Source organism: Polypterus senegalus, chromosome 16 (genome assembly GCF_016835505.1).
Source record: "Polypterus senegalus isolate Bchr_013 chromosome 16, ASM1683550v1, whole genome shotgun sequence".
In the NCBI taxonomy this organism is placed as follows: Eukaryota; Metazoa; Chordata; class Cladistia; order Polypteriformes; family Polypteridae; genus Polypterus; species Polypterus senegalus.
This window is the reverse complement of record NC_053169.1, coordinates 26,894,379-26,911,374: the sequence shown is the minus strand read 5'-3', so window position 1 is coordinate 26,911,374 and position 16,996 is coordinate 26,894,379. Positions and strand designations below refer to the sequence as shown.

General features: G+C 40.0%; 1 protein-coding gene across 1 annotated transcript in view; it reads right to left on the bottom strand.

Annotated features, from left to right (window-relative positions):
* The window catches only part of col9a1b (collagen, type IX, alpha 1b), a 118,018-nt gene that overhangs the window by 40,380 nt on the left and 60,642 nt on the right, over nt 1-16,996 (bottom strand). The window contains exons 20-22 of the mRNA XM_039737772.1: nt 10,699-10,743; nt 6,931-6,984; nt 6,797-6,850 (exon numbers count right to left, since the gene is read on the bottom strand). Coding sequence (XP_039593706.1) covers nt 6,797-6,850; nt 6,931-6,984; nt 10,699-10,743 — 153 coding nt within the window. The remainder of the gene's footprint in view (nt 1-6,796; nt 6,851-6,930; nt 6,985-10,698; nt 10,744-16,996) is intronic.

Here is a 16,996-nt window from a genome sequence, read left to right as displayed (position 1 = left end):
GAAGAAACCTTGACCTTGGGAGGGGAATAAATCCTTCTAATCTTCGCACGCTCACCCGAGCCTGTCCTGCAGCAAGCTTTTCTGTGTCTGTCAAGGCTGAGGTCAATGTCTAATGAACTTCTTATCCTGCAACACTTTATTACCTCAAAGAAACTGGACTTCTTTTTCATCACCGAGACCTGGATTGTTAATGGTGACTCTTCATGTTTTACTGACTTGGTACCACTAGGTTATTCATTTTTGAACTCTTCTTGGCTGTCTCGTCATGGTGGGAGGGGGCATTGCCACTGTTTTTAAAAGTACGCTTTTTTATCGGAGCCTTACAAAGGGTCTGTTTAGTAACTCTGAACTGCAACTTTTTGAAGTGTGTAACTCTTCTTCTTTGCTGTGCGTTGTGGTCTATAGGCTTCCTGTAATTAGTGATACGTTCATTTCTGAAATCTCTGATTTCCTGGCTGATATTATGCTCTCCTATGATAAAGTACTTATTGTTGGCAATTTTAATATACCCGTTTGTTGTCAATCTAAACCTTTGGTTAATGACTTTTTATCATTATTGGACTCATTTGATTTCATCCAGTATATTAATGCTCCAACTCATTCTCTCGGTTACACTCTTGAGCTTGTTCTTACCCAAGGTATTTCAATTAATAATATTGATATATGTGATGTTTGTTTTACTGATCATCTTTCTCTAACGATGGATTTGAATATTACTGTTAACATTGCTACTACAAGCTGTGCCCCACGCTGTTCTCGCATTTTAAATTCTTCTATTATATCCATCCATCCATTATCTAACCCGCTGAATCCGAATACAGGGTCACGGGGGTCTGCTGGAGCCAATCCCAGCCAACACAGGGCACAAGGCAGGAACCAATCCTGGGCAGGGTGCCAACCCACCGCAGTCTTCTATTATCTGATTTTAAAACCATATTCTCCAGTCTTGATATACAAGGCCAGTATGAGAGTATTGACAATTCTGTCTTAGCTTTAAATTCATCATGTAAAATGACTTTAGACTCAATTGCTCCCCTCAAGATTTGCTGCAAAAACGGAAGTCGAGCTCCTCGGCTTCATGACACTACACAGCAGCTGCACTGCGCCTGCAGAATTGCTGAACGGCTTTGGAAGAAAGACAGGCTGACTGTATCTAAACAGATTTTTAGGACTTCTCTGTTCATTTTCTTGGATGCAGTTAAGAAATCTAAACATGATTACTTTGCTGATTTGGTATGCTCTCATTCTAATAAAGCTAGGGTCTTATTTAATGTGGCAATTTATCCCCATTCAGAGACGGGTTTCATGTGAACAGTTTTTGCATTCTTTGTCAGCTAAATTGATGCTATCTACTCTGGAATTGTTCCTACTGGTTATGTACTTCCTATTGTTAATCATGGCATTGTCATGGAATCTTTTGATGTTGTCTCACTTTCACAGCTAAAAAGAACTACTGACACACTTAAACTTACTTTAAGTCCTCTTCATGTTATTCTATCATGCCTCTTATTTGAAGCTTTTGATGTTCTGCGTCCATTTTTGTTAGCTATTATTAATGTCTCTACTAATGTGCCCTCATTTTTTAAACATGTCGTGGTGCAACCTTGTCTACAAAAGGCAGATTTAGATCCTGGAGTGTTAGCTAATTTTCGCCCAATTTCCCAATTGCCATTTCTGGCTAAAATTTTAGAAAGAATTATTTATAATCAATTGGTTGATCATTCTAACTCCAATAATTTAATTGAGATCCAACAATCTGGCTTTCAGCATTATCATGGTGTTGAGACAGCTCTCCTGAAATTATTTAATCATTATTTCGTTTATTACTGACTCAAGTGGAGCTTTTGATACTACTGATCATGAGATCTTTATATTCTGTCTTGAACGTCTGGTTGGGCTTAAAGGGGCTTCTCTTAACTGGTCCATGTTCCTCGTTCTTGTCCACCTCTCCTCTTAAATATGGTGTTCCTCAAGGATCCATTTTGGGCCCTATTTTATTTTCTATATATCTTCATCCTATATGAGCTATTTTCACAAAATTCTATATTTCTTTTCACTGTTATGCTGATGATACACAGATCTATAATCTCGTGTGTAACTCTGCAATTAATCAGACGCTAAATTGTCTTTTTGAATTAAGATCCTGGATGGCTGACAATTTCCTTGATCTCAATCAAAATAAAATGGAAGGGCTGAATTCTGGTCCTTCAGCCAAAGCTCAAATTGGCTTTGAACTTCTCAGCTCTTTTCACTGACCTGTGCGAACCTCAAGTCTGTAATCTTGGTGTCATATTTGACAGTAACCTCTCTTTTGAGAAACAGAATAACTCTGTAGTCAAGAGCTGCTTTTTCCAGCTTTGTCTTTTAGCTAAGGTCAAAACGTTTTTTATCTCCTAGGTATCTTGAGAAAGTTACTCATGTTTTTACCTTTACTCGGCTTGATTACTTCAACTCGTTGTATTCTGGGATCAGAAAAAACCCTGACTCGTAGGTTGCATTTGGTTCAGAATGCTTCTGGTTGGGGCAACAAAGTTTACTTCTGTTTCTTCAATATTAGCTTGTTTACACTGGCTACCTGTTAGTTTCAGAATTGACTTTAAATCTTTACATGGGTATGATCCTGCCTATTTAACTGAATTGTGTGTTTTACACCAGCCATCTAGAGAGCTTAGATCTACCAGTCAGTTGTCTCTTATGGTCCCTTACACTAAGTGCAAAACTAAGGGGGACAGGGCTTTTGCAGCTGCTGCACCTCATCTGTGGAACTCTTGACCTTGTTACATTAAGGAGTCCCCTTCAACTGAACTGATTAAAACGAGATTGAAGATGCATTTCTATTCTGTAGCGTTCAGTGACCTTCAGTGATACTGATGGTTTCCCTACTCTCACTCATCTTTTCTTTTTTAACTCACTGCTGGCTGTATTTTGTTTTATTATAATTTATTTCTATTTATTTTATTTATGTTCATTGTATGTTTTAATGTAAAGCACTTTGACTACAGCATTACTGATGTTGTTTTATATGTATGCTCTATAAATAAATTGACAGTAATAGCTTAGCTATTAGCTAAACAAACGAGCTTTATGGACTCGATGGTCTCCTCTCATTTGTCAGACTTCTTATGTTCTAATCCCAGGTAAGGATTTAAAGATCACGCCTTGCTAGTGGACAGCTAAAGGAACTGTGGACTCAGAAGGTGAGTTGGAACGAAGGCTTGCTAGTGCTAAGAAAAGAGTCCAGGGCTTAGACAAAGGGAGATGGTGTGTGATAGGCCTTGGGTTAGTGTGGTACCGGTTGGTGAAAAGATAAAGCACACCCAACAGAAAGCCTGTGAAAATTGATTAACAGGAAAATTAGCTACTTTTTGTGTTTGTTGACTTTGAAACTTTGTGTTTTGGTTTAAGACAGTCAGTCAGTCAGTCAGTCATTATCCAACCTGCTATATCCTAACTACAGGGTCACACAGGCCTGCTGGAGCCCATCCCAGCCAGCACAGAGCACAAGGTAGGAACAAACCCCGGGCAGGGTGCCAGCCCACCGCAGGGCACACACACACACACCCACACACCAAGCACACCCTAGGGACAATCTAGGATTGACAATCCACTTAACCTGCATGTCTTTGGACTGTGGGAAGAAACCGCAAACATGCAAACTCCACGCAGGGAGGATCTGGGAAGCGAACCCAGGTGTCCTTACTGTGAGGCAGCAGCGCTACCACTGCACCACTATGCTGCCCTGGTTTAAAACAACTACACTTTTTTTATTTTGATTATATTTGGCCATTAGTCCAGGTTCCTATTCTAATATCTTCACTTTAAAACAATAAAAAACCTTCTAACATGTTGGCATTTTATCATTTTCTATTCAGCTTTTTATAAAAGGACTGGTCCAAAGTGCCTCTTCACATTAAAACTTTTGTCCAAATTTGGCCGGTGCTCTGCCTCATCAATGCTTTTGTCATCAGTTTTGTTTTGATCAGCATCTGTTGCCATTAATAAGGTGGCGGAGAAGTAAAAGAGACAGCTTGGCAGAGACTCTTTACTCGAACATTGTGTTTCAAACTTTTGCAGAAGCCTTTTGTTAAGCTCCTTCATAATGTTTTTTAGATTTGTCTTTTCTGATACTTTTGCTCTTTTCTGTCTGTCAGTTAGTGCATAACCTTCTCTGTAATTCTTCTATATTCTTTACCCAATCATTTTATTTTACTACTTTTTCTCACATTTGTTACCATGTTGACACGTCCAAATCTGCTGTCTAGCCAGAGTCTGTGCTGCTCTCTGTTCTGCACAGCATCCTATACCATGATTGTTTGATATTTCCTTTATCTTCATGTTTTTATGAGTTTTTTGTACTTTTGGGGGTGTCAGGGATGCCAGGGGCCATGATCCGGCAGGGACGCCAGGAGGGACCGGAAGAGGGTCAGAGCCCTGCCTGGATCACGTGGGGTTCGCCTTCCGGGTTGCTTTGGGGACCACGGGTCAAGGGCATGGAAGCCTTTCCTGTAGGAGCCCGTGGTCACCGCCAGGAGGCGCCCCAATGCCTTGGGGACTTGTTTCCCCAGCACTCCCGCCACACCAGGAAGTGCTGGGGGGAAGATTTATAACGCCGCCCGGAGAGCAGCCGGGAGGACAGCGGCACTTCCGCCACGCTGGGGCGTGGCTAACGAAGGAATGCCGGGAACACCAGGTGCTCATCCGGGTCAGCTATAAAAGGGGCCGTCTCCCTTCATTCAGGGCTGGAGTCGGGTGGAAGGAGGACGAAGCAGTGGAGAGTGGAGGCGGCCCGAAGAAAGGCATTGTGGCCAGGACTTTGTGTTATTTGGGGTTTGTGCACTGAACTGGGTCTTTGTGACCATTATTTGGGGGTCTTTGTGACCATTATTTGGGGGTCTTTGTGACCAATAATTTGTAAATAGTGTAAATAAACGTGTGGTGGTTGTGCAAAACAAGATGTCTGCCTGTCTGTGCCCGGGTGCCGTTGACAGGGGTTATGAGAAATTAACAAATATTTAAAAATAATATTTACATTTAATGTCCAAAAATAATTTACTTCTTATGTTTTCTGCACTGCGGTAGGCTGGCGCCCTGCCCGATGTTTGTTTCCTGCCTTGCGCCCTGTGTTGGCTGGGATTGGCTCCAGCAGAACCTCGTGACCCTGTAGTTAGGATATAGTGGGTTGGATAATGGATGGATGGATGGATGGATGTTTTCTGCAGGCAACACCGTGTAGGTGGCACTTATTGATAATTTCTACCACATTGCAAGGCTCAGACGGCCAGAATTGTGACATCGTGGGCACAATGAGATAATGGTTAGCATCGGAAACGGCTGATACCAACTGTCTGAGTTTTCACCTCAAAACATAGTTTGAGAAATCCCCAATTCAATCATCTTCTGGGTTAATGAAAGCTTTGCTTTGAATTATTGACTTTGATTCAGAATTATATTTTGGCTTGACGACAGAGGGGATAGACTCCTGTTTCTGATTTTAAATTGTACTACTGACTACACCTTTTCTTCTGTGAAACAAAATCCAGTTTAATGCAAAAATAAATGCTACACTCAGACAAAAGGAATTTTAATTATAAATACGAGATGCAGAAAGCAACCTCTGTATTTATGTTGATAAACCATTCTGATTGTCTAGACAATGTGCAAAATAAATTAAAAAGGTAAATAAAATGTTAGTTGATATTGTCAAAACTGTTGAGTATAAATCAAGGAATGTTATGTTAAGAACATGATGACCTAGTGAGAAACTTTGTACTTTGTGCAGGGTGGCTGCCTTGATACAAAATAAGTGAAGCAACTCTGAAAGGTCGATACAGGTGAGCATCCCAATGTATCTCGGGATGAAAGAGTCATCTCTACAGTGAAAAGCTACAGAAGTTTAAATAAAACCTAGGTGGCAACCTAATCCAGGTCTTCAAAATGTTGAAAGGCAACAATAAAGTTGATCGGTTATTTGCCAATTGAAATTAAGGGGAAAAGCATTTGTGGAAGAAAAAAACCCGAGGAAGACTGGAAAAGTGCAATCAATTAGATTTTTATTCAATCACAGATGAGTACCTGGATTCTACGTTGCAAGGCAGAAGAGCAAAATTCGATTTTTTTCTATTGGCTTTTTATACTTTCTTCTTCCTCCCCATTCCCCCTTATTTCTTTAAAAATAAACATATTATCGTTTACTTAAGCATGTTATTGAAGTATGCTAATGGGCCATCTGTTCTTATTTTTTTCTCACTTGTCAGATAGACCCTAAAGAAGGAAAGGTCAGCTCTCTTGTGTCAAAAAGACGTGTTCCTAAGAAACTGGAGATTGTCCTAGGTCAGCTTACTGGACCCCTTACTTATGACAGACGCCTGGATGAATAACCTGCCGTTATAGCAAAACAGCTTTGTCAGCTATTAACCCTTAGTAGCTTGCAAGCAGTTCATTTTTCTTTCACACATTCAAGATGGAAACCAAGAAGAACTTATTTTTCACAAATGGTCCTGGAAATATGGAACAAAGTACCAAGTCACAATGTTATATGCAACTTTTAAAAAGAATCTGGATGAAAAATTGGGACAACTTAGCCATTAGCTCACCAAACAAGCCTGATGGGCTGAATGGTCACCTCTCATCTGTAAAACATCTCATGTGATTTAAAGTCTTCATTAAGTGTTTAATGTTACATTTCATGGTTTACCTGTACAGGTTTTCCTAATATTTAAAATAAGTATGTCTGCTTCACCATGTAGTGTATTTACTTCATTCAGTTTTACTCATAAATATAAAAAACAATACTTACTGGTCCTCCACGTGGTCCTGCTGGTCCCACTTCACCTTGTACTCCTCGTTCACCCTGTTAACACAAAACATGTTTTAAAGTTTCATTCTAATGCTTTAGAAAAAGAATTAAATGTTTCAATTACATTGACTTACAGTTCTTCCAGAAGATCCCATTGTTCCAGGTAAACCAGGACTACCAGAATCACCCTAGGGGGGAAGCAAAAAAAACATTAATGCAACACTGCCTTCTCAAATTCATCACATCGTGCTTTCTATGCCAAGTCATGGATATATTTGAACATTTAGTCAGTTCAGGTCTCTTCCTTTGTTTAAAATCTAGGGGTTCGCTGAAACCTTTTTTTAATTTGTGATTAGGTTAACAAGCAAACCAGACCACTGAGATAAAGGTAAAGGAAAGATAAGCCCCTTTCCAAAGTGACCGAATTCTCTCTCCATGACATCTAAATGGAGACATCCAAGCAGCCATTTTCTGTGAGATTAAAAGAGTCACGTCAAAACATAACACGTGAAGATGGAATCACATTAGGAAAATGGTTTGGAACTGGTGGGTTACAGCTTCCCTTTGGGATGTAAGCATTGAATGTTTATTATTATTATTATTATTCATTAACACAACATTTGGCCAATGAGTTGTACAAGATATATTTGAGAAATTCAGAAAACAACAGAAATAAATGGAAGCACTATCATATCTTCTTGACAGATTCATTCATTCTCTAAATGTAGTTATTTCAATACAGAGCCCCAGGGAAGTTGGGATAGGATACCAGATGATTGCAAGACACACTCATGAATCCATCATACGTGCACAATTCAACATTTAATCTAACCGGCATGACTTGGGGATGTGGGAAGAGAAAACAGATGTGTATAAAGGGAGAATGTGCATGCTTAACACAAACAGTGACTGATCTAAGACTTGAACCCTGAGCTCTGGGTTTGTGAGGCAATGGCACTAACCATTACACAGCTGTGAAAATAAGCTGTATTCACCCAACTCATTCCTGGTGATTGTACCATAAGTACATATTGACATAAGCTGAGTTGGTCTGTGAGCCATGAGCACCAATAAACTGATACAACTCATTTAAGTGAAGAGCACACCATTTAATTACCACATTAGGAGATGGAGGAGTGATTTTATCTTGCCATTCCCTAGGCACAACACAACCTAAGCTGTATATTCCACCATAATTAACAAAATATGTCTTCTTTCTTCTTCTGTTACTTGAAACTGGTCATCTGAATTCTTTGTCTCCATTTATCCATGACTGAAGCACCCTCTGCCCTCAGACCCTGCATGCTGCCAGTAAGTCTTTCCACTTAAGCCTGGTCCATCTCAAACATCCTACTTTGACCGACAACCGCAATTCTTTTCCAATTAGTTTGTCCTAACCAGTGTTTAATACCTTTCACGACTTTCTGCACAGTCCACCTCACCCCTGCCATTTTGTGATCTTCCTCATTTGTTTTATTGTTTTTTTCTCTTAAAGAAAGACCCTGTAGCCATCTTAGCATATGCATTTCTATTCTGGTAAGCAGATCCTTCTCCTTCTTGTTGATAGCTCATGTTTCCCACTCATACATCTATACTGGTCAGATGATTGTGTCACATATGGGTACCTGAGGATCACTTTCATGGCTCTTTCAAGGTAGGTGATACTATGCCAGGGCAAGTGGGGGCACTGTTGCTAACTGTCTTGTTTCTTTCCTCTACAGCTCTGGGAAGATGCCCAATATGGGTTGTTGACCCGCCTCTGATGATTAGAGAGGGCCCCACCCCTTCCAGTCAGAGCCTTATAAATCTTGCCTGTCCCTGGAAGAAGGAAGTCAGACCCAAACTATCTGAAGAACGGACCATCTGAACTACCAACCTGCTCGGCACAAGTAATAGAAAAGCTGGAAAAGGCACTGAACGAGGCCAACAAGACTGATTTCCTTTTGTTTTATGTGGTGCCATTGTGCGCTTAATATGTTTGCCAGAAAATTAAACCGGGTGGCCTGTCTGGTACCCCAAATATTTCTTGGGATCCCTCTGAGTTATTCGTACCATGACACTGTTTTTGTACAACTTATCCTTAAGTTTTTTTTAGCAATCTTTGATTTATATCTGCTACCAGTTCTTCCCATTTCTTCATCCTCTTCCAGCTCTCTCCTTAATTGCTGTTTGTTGCCTCAAACCCTGGTTCACTTGTGTTAGCTTCCTATTTCTTCTGTCTAAAATTCTAATTCTTTCATTTTGTCTTTTACTACACATCATAACTCCTGTTTTACTTTGAACTTCTTTGTGGTCATGGGCTTTCTGCCAATTCCATGCTCTCCTCTTCTGACTAGGGTACTATGCCTACATCAAATACTGTAGTAGTCGGCACAACCCTTCATTTCTGTTGTTTTTGCTTAGTACACTCATCCCAGTATAAAAAAAGGTGTGGGCTGAACAGTAACCCCTGATGTAAATCTACTTTTAATTCAAGATGGACTGCTTTCCTTTTGTAAGGGGCTTGTATTGTTCATGGCAAGTCACGCACTGGAGTTAACTCCTGGTGATAAATTCTTAAGAGGGACATAATAAGAGGGAAGTCAGCTATTGTAACAGATGCCGAGTTCTGTAAAATTGGTCTTTACACAGGAAGTGTTTAATTTGAAAAGCCAGATACATCTTTAAATCAGTGTTTGGTTATAATGACAGCCTGAGGTCTACCTTGTTAACAGCAAAGCACAAGAAAGGCACTACCATGTATGCGTGACTCAGTCTAACACCACATAATACAGGCTTATTCTGTAATTCTATTATACACCAATGTCAGAAAGATAATGTAGATTCCCAATGTGGGATCTCTTGACAGGACTTTAAGTTCTACTGACTCTCAGCAAAGTCGATCTCCTCAGTAAGAATTCATTATACAATTTAACTGACCTTGTAAAAACTTTGTATTACTAGAATTGATTACCAAAAAATGAGTTCAACTAGAGGACCATTTGATTGTTAGAATTCCCCCTAAGCAAACCCTAACAAAATTAAACAGTTATATCTTTCCAATATCCATAATCTATCCAAGCCATCAACAGCCTATCTTGATATTAGTCCACGTACAAAACATGGTGGGAATGCAGACCACTGCACCCATTCAGCCACGGCAGAAAGTGGAAAAAATGAGTGCATTCACATTTCTAAAGAGCAGAGTTGTACACCCACCACAGAACATTGGTATATCACTTATTTTTATTTACAATAAAATTTAATTAAACATCTTAACTGGATATAAACAAGAAACACAAATTCCTTTTTCTTTTTTGTTATTAACAACAGTGATTTTAAAAGGGAACATGAGATCAAAAAGTGTAATGGAGCAGTGCCAGCTGTTCTTTGGGCACTGTACCACCCTTTGGTGGTGAAATGGTAGTTGAATCAAAAGACAAAGCTCTTGGTTTACCAGTCGATCTACATTCCAGTCCTCACCTCTAGCCATGAGACACGGGTAATGACCAAAATAAGGAGATCACTAGTGCAAGTGGCAGAAATGAAGTTTCTTCACGGGGTTAGTAGGCTGACTGGCTCAGTACGGACCGAGAGGAGCCACTTGAGGTTGTCTGGACATGTTGTAAGGTTGACTCCAGGGTGGTTCCTACTAGACCTATTTTGGGTGCATCTCACCGGGTAGAGACCCTGTGGCAGCCCCAGGACATACTGGAGGGATTATATCTCAAAGCTGGATTTGGGAATACCAGGGAATTTCCCAGGAAGAGCTGAAATCTGTGGGCGGGGACAGGAAAGTCTGTTATGGCCTGCTTGGCCTATTGGTACCATGACCTTCATCATAAAAAGCACTTTAACAAAATGAGTTGAGATGAAATGATGCCTATTACTCTCTGAGGAAAAAAAAAAAATGAAACACATACCTTATCTCCGCTGCCACCTTTGGGTCCATAAGCACCAGGCAAGCCCTGCGAACAAAACATGGTATTGGAAGAAATTAGCCAGGGATGGAAATGCACATTCTGACAACTGACTACATGTGTATCTTCTTGTCAAGCTAAAGCACATTCATGGCCCCCTGCGATTTCTACCACACTGAAAATTAGTGGAAACATTTCTATCGCTGACTGAATCATAATTCATTCTCAAGAGTATGTTCTTTCGGCTGTGCCTACAAGGACAAATGCAAACAAATCCAAGGAAGTTATATGTCTGCCTACTTTCTCCATGGGTCTGACAAACACTGGTTTGACTCCACATGTCTCTTCCACAGAGTCTTCAGTCCAATAAGGAACTGCAGAATTACCCAAGTACTGTCTGAAGGCCACTTTGAAGACCCAAACTGTTTTTTTTGGTGTGGGAGTCACTAGTCACTAGCGGGGTGGTATTGCAGACAACAGCTCTTACACTTGCAGCTGAGTTAATGGAGTAGTCTCTTTGGATTCCAAGCCAGTTTAATTCTCTTTATCCACTTATTTCACAACATTCATCCACCGTCCAAATATGATTAGTCCAATAAGAACGTAGGCTGATTTATTGTTGCTTAATTTGTTTTAAACCTAATGAACAATTCATGACTCTATGGATTTAAGAAATTTTGTCTTGGGATTAACATACAGCTTTTTGTCAAAAAATGAACTGTGATTATTGCTACACCTAACTGAAAAACAACTTTCTCCTACTTAAGATGACCACCAGAACTACCAGAGACCGTTCTCTTCAAGAGCTCTTTTTGCTATACCATTACTCTAGATGCAATGTACCTTGTTGATGGCAGTGCCCTTCTTGACTCTACTGGCACAGCAGGGGGTCATTCAAGACCCTGCTGCTAATGACGTAAACCTTCTTGTGGGGTCTGAAGTTCCCTAAGCCTCTAAGGGGAATATGTTGTAGCCTCACAACACAAACCATGACTCTCTCCAGTCCACCTCCGGAGTGTGACAAACTTGCAGGGATTCCTGGTGCCACTAGGGGAAGTTCAAGGCAGGGGACACCAGAGACTAAGGTCTGTAGGAATACTGGAAGTGTCTACAGACAAGGTACCAAGAAGATGTCTAGGGCACAACACAAAAGGGCCTTAATTATTCTGGTCGACTGAGCTTAATGATGAATGGCAGCCGGTGACAAAAAGATCAGCAGAGCAGAGGGAGGAAGGAGAGCAGAGTGAACAGCAAAAAGGGGTTCCTGCTGCTTAGGTAGGCCCAGAGGGATGGGCATTTGTTATTTTTTTGTTCTGTAGTACTTTGTTGTTGCTGGGTGGTCTTTTGGCCTTGGAACCCCTGCAGATTTTGTTTTTATTTTCTCCTGCCTAACTGGAGTTTTTTTGTTTGTTCTGTCCTTCTGGCCTTATCACAGAAACCATGTATATGAGTATAGAGGGATGCTGCTCTTCTACGTTATATTTTTCTGTTGTTAAGATTGTTTAGATTAATTTTTTTTTCTTTTTTAAATATCATTCCCTTATCTTATTTGTTTCTCTTTTCTTGTAACTTTCTCTTTGACATTTTGTAAAACACTTTGAGCTACATTGTTTGTCTGAAAATCCATCCATCCATTTTCCAACCTGCTGAATCCAAACACAGGGTCACAGGGGTCTGCTGGAGCGAATCCCAGGGCACAAAGCAGGAACCAATCCTGGGCAGGGTGCCAACCCACACAAACACACCAAGCACACACTAGGGCCAATTTAGAATCAACAATCCACCTACCCTGCATGTCTTTGGGAGGAAATCCACGCAGACACAGGGAGAACATGCAAACTCCATGCAGGGAGGACCCGGGAAGCGAACCCAGGTCTCCTAACTGCAAGGCAGCAGCGCTACCACTGCACCACCGTGCCACCCACTTGTCTGAAAATGTGCTATATAAATAAATGTTACTTTTGTTACCATCCATCCATCCATTTTCCAACACGCTGAATCCGAACACAGGGTCACGGGGGTCTGCTGGAGCCAATCCCAGCCAACACAGGGCACAAGGCAGGAACCAATCCTGGGCGGGGTGCCCACCACAGTGTTTGTTACCCTAAATTGTTATGTTGTTGTTAGTAAAACCCTTTTCTTGAGGTACTTCTGGTCATTCTTTGGGCTCAGATTGACATGTGCACATCCCCTGAAGCCCACAGACGGTAATCACTGCACTGTCAGATTGTGGCCTCATTTTGTTCAGTTGAAAGGATCAGAACGCACTTTCATGCAATGAGACTGACAATTACTACTCATAATTAGAAAATAAAATGAAATTCAGTCAATGAGAAACAACTCCAACATTTTTCAGCGTATAACAGCTGTCAGACATGTGGGTATAGGGAGTGTTTTACGGGTCTGTGCAGGACAAATGTGGGAAAAGGACTAAGTGTGACACTGCCACTTACTTTTACTCAGCCAGTCTCCTTAAAATGGAGGTGGAGAAAAACCCGGAAGACTGCTGATGTGATTTCCCTGCTGCCCCTTCTGGGAAGGCCAGCATATAATGAAGGGTCCCAATGAAAGTCAGCATTCATTAAAAAACCACATATGGAGGAAAAGTGAGTTCTAAGCCTCTGAAGTTTTTTCTTTATTGTTAAAACCATTGCAAAATATCAATTCTATTTTTGGCACTATTAAGTTTTCTTTTTTATCCGTCAGACATTGAAATTAAGTGGGGCTTCCTCTAGGACCCCAAACCTTATTATTAATATAAATATATTCTTGAACCAGTAATCACTGGTCATTTCTGGTAGCTGAAGACTTTGCAGCTGTTTACCCATCTTTAATTTCTGTTTACTGCTATGTTTTCATTTTATTTTTCCTCTCAATTTTTGCCTTGCTCAATGCCTTTTTTTGCAGGTGAGAATGAAATGAATTATATTAATATAGGAAATGTATAATAGATTTTGAAATAAGCACATCTAATTAACTGACAGTGCATTGTAACATACCTCACCATACTTTTGAAATTTAAAACAAGAGGGGCTTAAAGTGGAGAAAGACAAACAAATTGTGATTGCATTCACTACACTGGCACGCAGACTTATTCTGATAAACTGGAAGAACCCAAACTCTCCTCTTTTAAGTCAGTGGGAAACCGATGTGTTATATTATTTGAAATTGGAAAAAATCAAATACTCAGTCAGAGGATCCGTACAGACTTTTTTCAAAACGTGGCAGGATCTAATCAGTAATATTTTAAAATAAGTTCATAAAGTACAGAGAATGTATTCATTTAGGTATGTTTACAAGCCTTAAAATTTAACGTCGTTTGGCTTGCTTTCTCTCTCAGGGGCGGGGATCGATCTGTTCTTAACTTAATTTTTCTTTTTGTAAAAACTTGATTTCTTTGTATGGATTGTAATAAAAAATAAATAAATAAATAAATAAAACAAGACTTTAAAGAGGACGTGCAACTCCTCTCTGTCCCACGTACACACACATTTGGTTACTACAAAAACGCTTACAATCCGACGCCTGCATTCTCCCAGCAAAAGAATCCATAGTGATATTCTAACATCTCTTTAAAATATTCACAATAAAGGAACACAAATGGGCCTTTTCATTAAATTTAGCTAGTGTATAGTGTTGAATGGTCCTCCCTGCGTGGAGTTTGCATGTTCTCCCCGTGTCTGCGTGGGTTTCCTCCGGGCGCTCCGGTTTCCTCCCACAATCCAAAGACATGGTGGATTGGTGATTCTAAATTGGCCCTAGTGTGTGCTTGGTGTGTGGGTGTGTTTGTGTGTGTCCTGTGGTGGGTTGGCACCCTGCCCAGGATTAGTTCCTGCCTTGTGCCCTGTGTTGGCTGGGATTGGCTCCAGCAGACTCCCGTGACCCTGTATTCGGATTCAGCGGGTTAGAAAATGGGTGGATGGATAGTGTTGAATGTTAATTTTTTCTTGGGTCATGAAATCCATTACTGTCAACTCAGGTATGAGATGTGTTTTCTAAAATAAAATGCTGTGAGTTTTTATTGGTAGTTCAGAAATAGTGACTGGAAAACAAAGAAACTGTTGGATTTGTAAGTATCTGTGAGATTTTAAATATTTGAAACATTTTAAAACATTATGGGCCGGCAGAGCTCATACCTGAGTCCTGAAAGCAGCATTTCAAATGTAAAATCCCAAAAGCCTCACTTCACCAACATTGTAAGGCTACCCCATCTAGGTCATGATTTTAACACTGAAGAAAACCATATTGATTTCATCTGAAAGCGGAACACACTGTAGGAGTTGAAAATACACTTGTGACACCGCATCTGGTCCCCACGCTACAAGAAAGGCATGGCAGCATTTGAAGCTGGGCAGAGGAGAGCCACCAGGTACATCCCAGGACTTCAGGCCGTGTCCTACACTGACAGACGTACAAAATTAAACCTGCTTAGTCTCAGGCAGAGGAGGCTGCATGGGGACCTAATCCAGCTATTTAAAATTGTCGAAAGGCATTGATAAAGCAGATCCAGCTGAATTCTTTCAACTTAACAGGGAATCAGGTACCAGAGGACATCATGTGGAATTTAGAGGGGAAGTGCATTTACGGTTGAACCCAGGAAAGTGTTGTAAGAAACTCTCAAGACGCGTATACCTTAACAACCTTACCTGGATGAGATACCAGGACAACTTAGCTATTAGCTAAACACACAGGCTCGATGGACTGAATGGTCACCGCTCATTTTCCTTTTAAAATTTAACTATATGTCCATTATACCTCATTTTTGAAAAGAAAGAAAGAAATAAGTTTCTGTGGAACAAACTAATGTGTAATATGAGCCTGCGGAAGAACAATGCTGAACCCCTCACTTCAATGTGTTCAAATATGACCTCAAAACTTTTTTTTTTTAATTGAATGTTGCTAAATATGTATTTCAACTGTGGTGGGCTGGCACCCTGCCCGGGGTTTGTTTCCTGCCTTGTGCCCCGTGTTGGCTGGGATGGGCTCCAGCTGACCCCCGTAACCCTGTGGTAAGGATATAGCAAGATGGATAATGGATAGATGGATTCTATTTTTAAAATGAAGTAAAAAGAAAAACCTTACATAAAAGCAATGTTTATTTTTATATTTAAATGTAATCAATAAGAAAAATTCCCATCCTCTTTTTTTTGTTTTTGATTGTTCGCTGCTTCTAAAAATAAATAACATAAATACCTATTTACATTCTACGACGACTCCATCTATTTAATGAACCTTCTTGTTTATTTTTCTAACTTTTCAGTCAAACAGTAAGCAGAGCCATTGTTGATTTAGGTGCCATGCAGATGGCACGGCTATTTAAAGTGTTTACCTAACTCTGCTATTAATTGGAAAACGAAACAAAGGAGAGAAATTTGAAACATGCAGACAAGAAGGAAGACAGCGATCAAAAGCAAAAAAATAAGGAATTCCATAACGGTTATGAAAAATGTTACTTTAATTAACATGCACAGAATTATATTTAAAAACTGGAGAAGTGTCGGGAGAGCTAAATGATTCATTTCTTTCTACTGAAAGGTTTCAGTTCAGTTTTGATTTGCAATGTAATATCAGAGCCTTTCCTCCAAACTCTATTTATTGTGTTTATCTGTTTCAAACTTTAGTTTGCACAATTAAAATTGATATTGATCATATGCAGAATTTGCTTAGGGAATGACTGTTTTTTTAGGGTTAGGGTTAGGGTTATTTATTTTATTTTATTTTCAAAAAGCAGAGCATTACAATGACATGCTGCTCAATATTACTGTTGATTGCGTATTTTAACTCCAGCACTTTTGCATCCCATCCTCACTTTTAATTACTATTTTTCCACTAAAACTCCAGTGTTCATTTATCAAGTCTCTTTGCTTTTTCATTAGCAGTGATTTTTCAAGACTGTCTTTAATACATTTTGGCCGTCAGGGTTCATTTACTGATTTTGACTATCTGAATACATTTACCATAGAAAATGAAAAACTAGCATTGATGTGGTCTTTTTAATATCAAACTTCACAACCGTTCTGAAAGAGACCCAACAATGGGAGCGAGGCAGGACCCATCTCTGCATGAAGTGTAATGAACACTAACACTGTGCAAATTCCGATTAATCTACAAGAGCAATTTTGAAATGTTGGAGGAAATCCAATCACATAAAATCCATGGAAACTCCACAAAAGGGCACTGTACATCTTCAAATTTGTTCTGTGAGCCATCAGTGCTGTTCTTCCCCAGTTTCTACATTTTTCTATCTAATATATTACATCCTTGCACACCATAGAAATCAGTTAAAGCGTCACTGCACAAA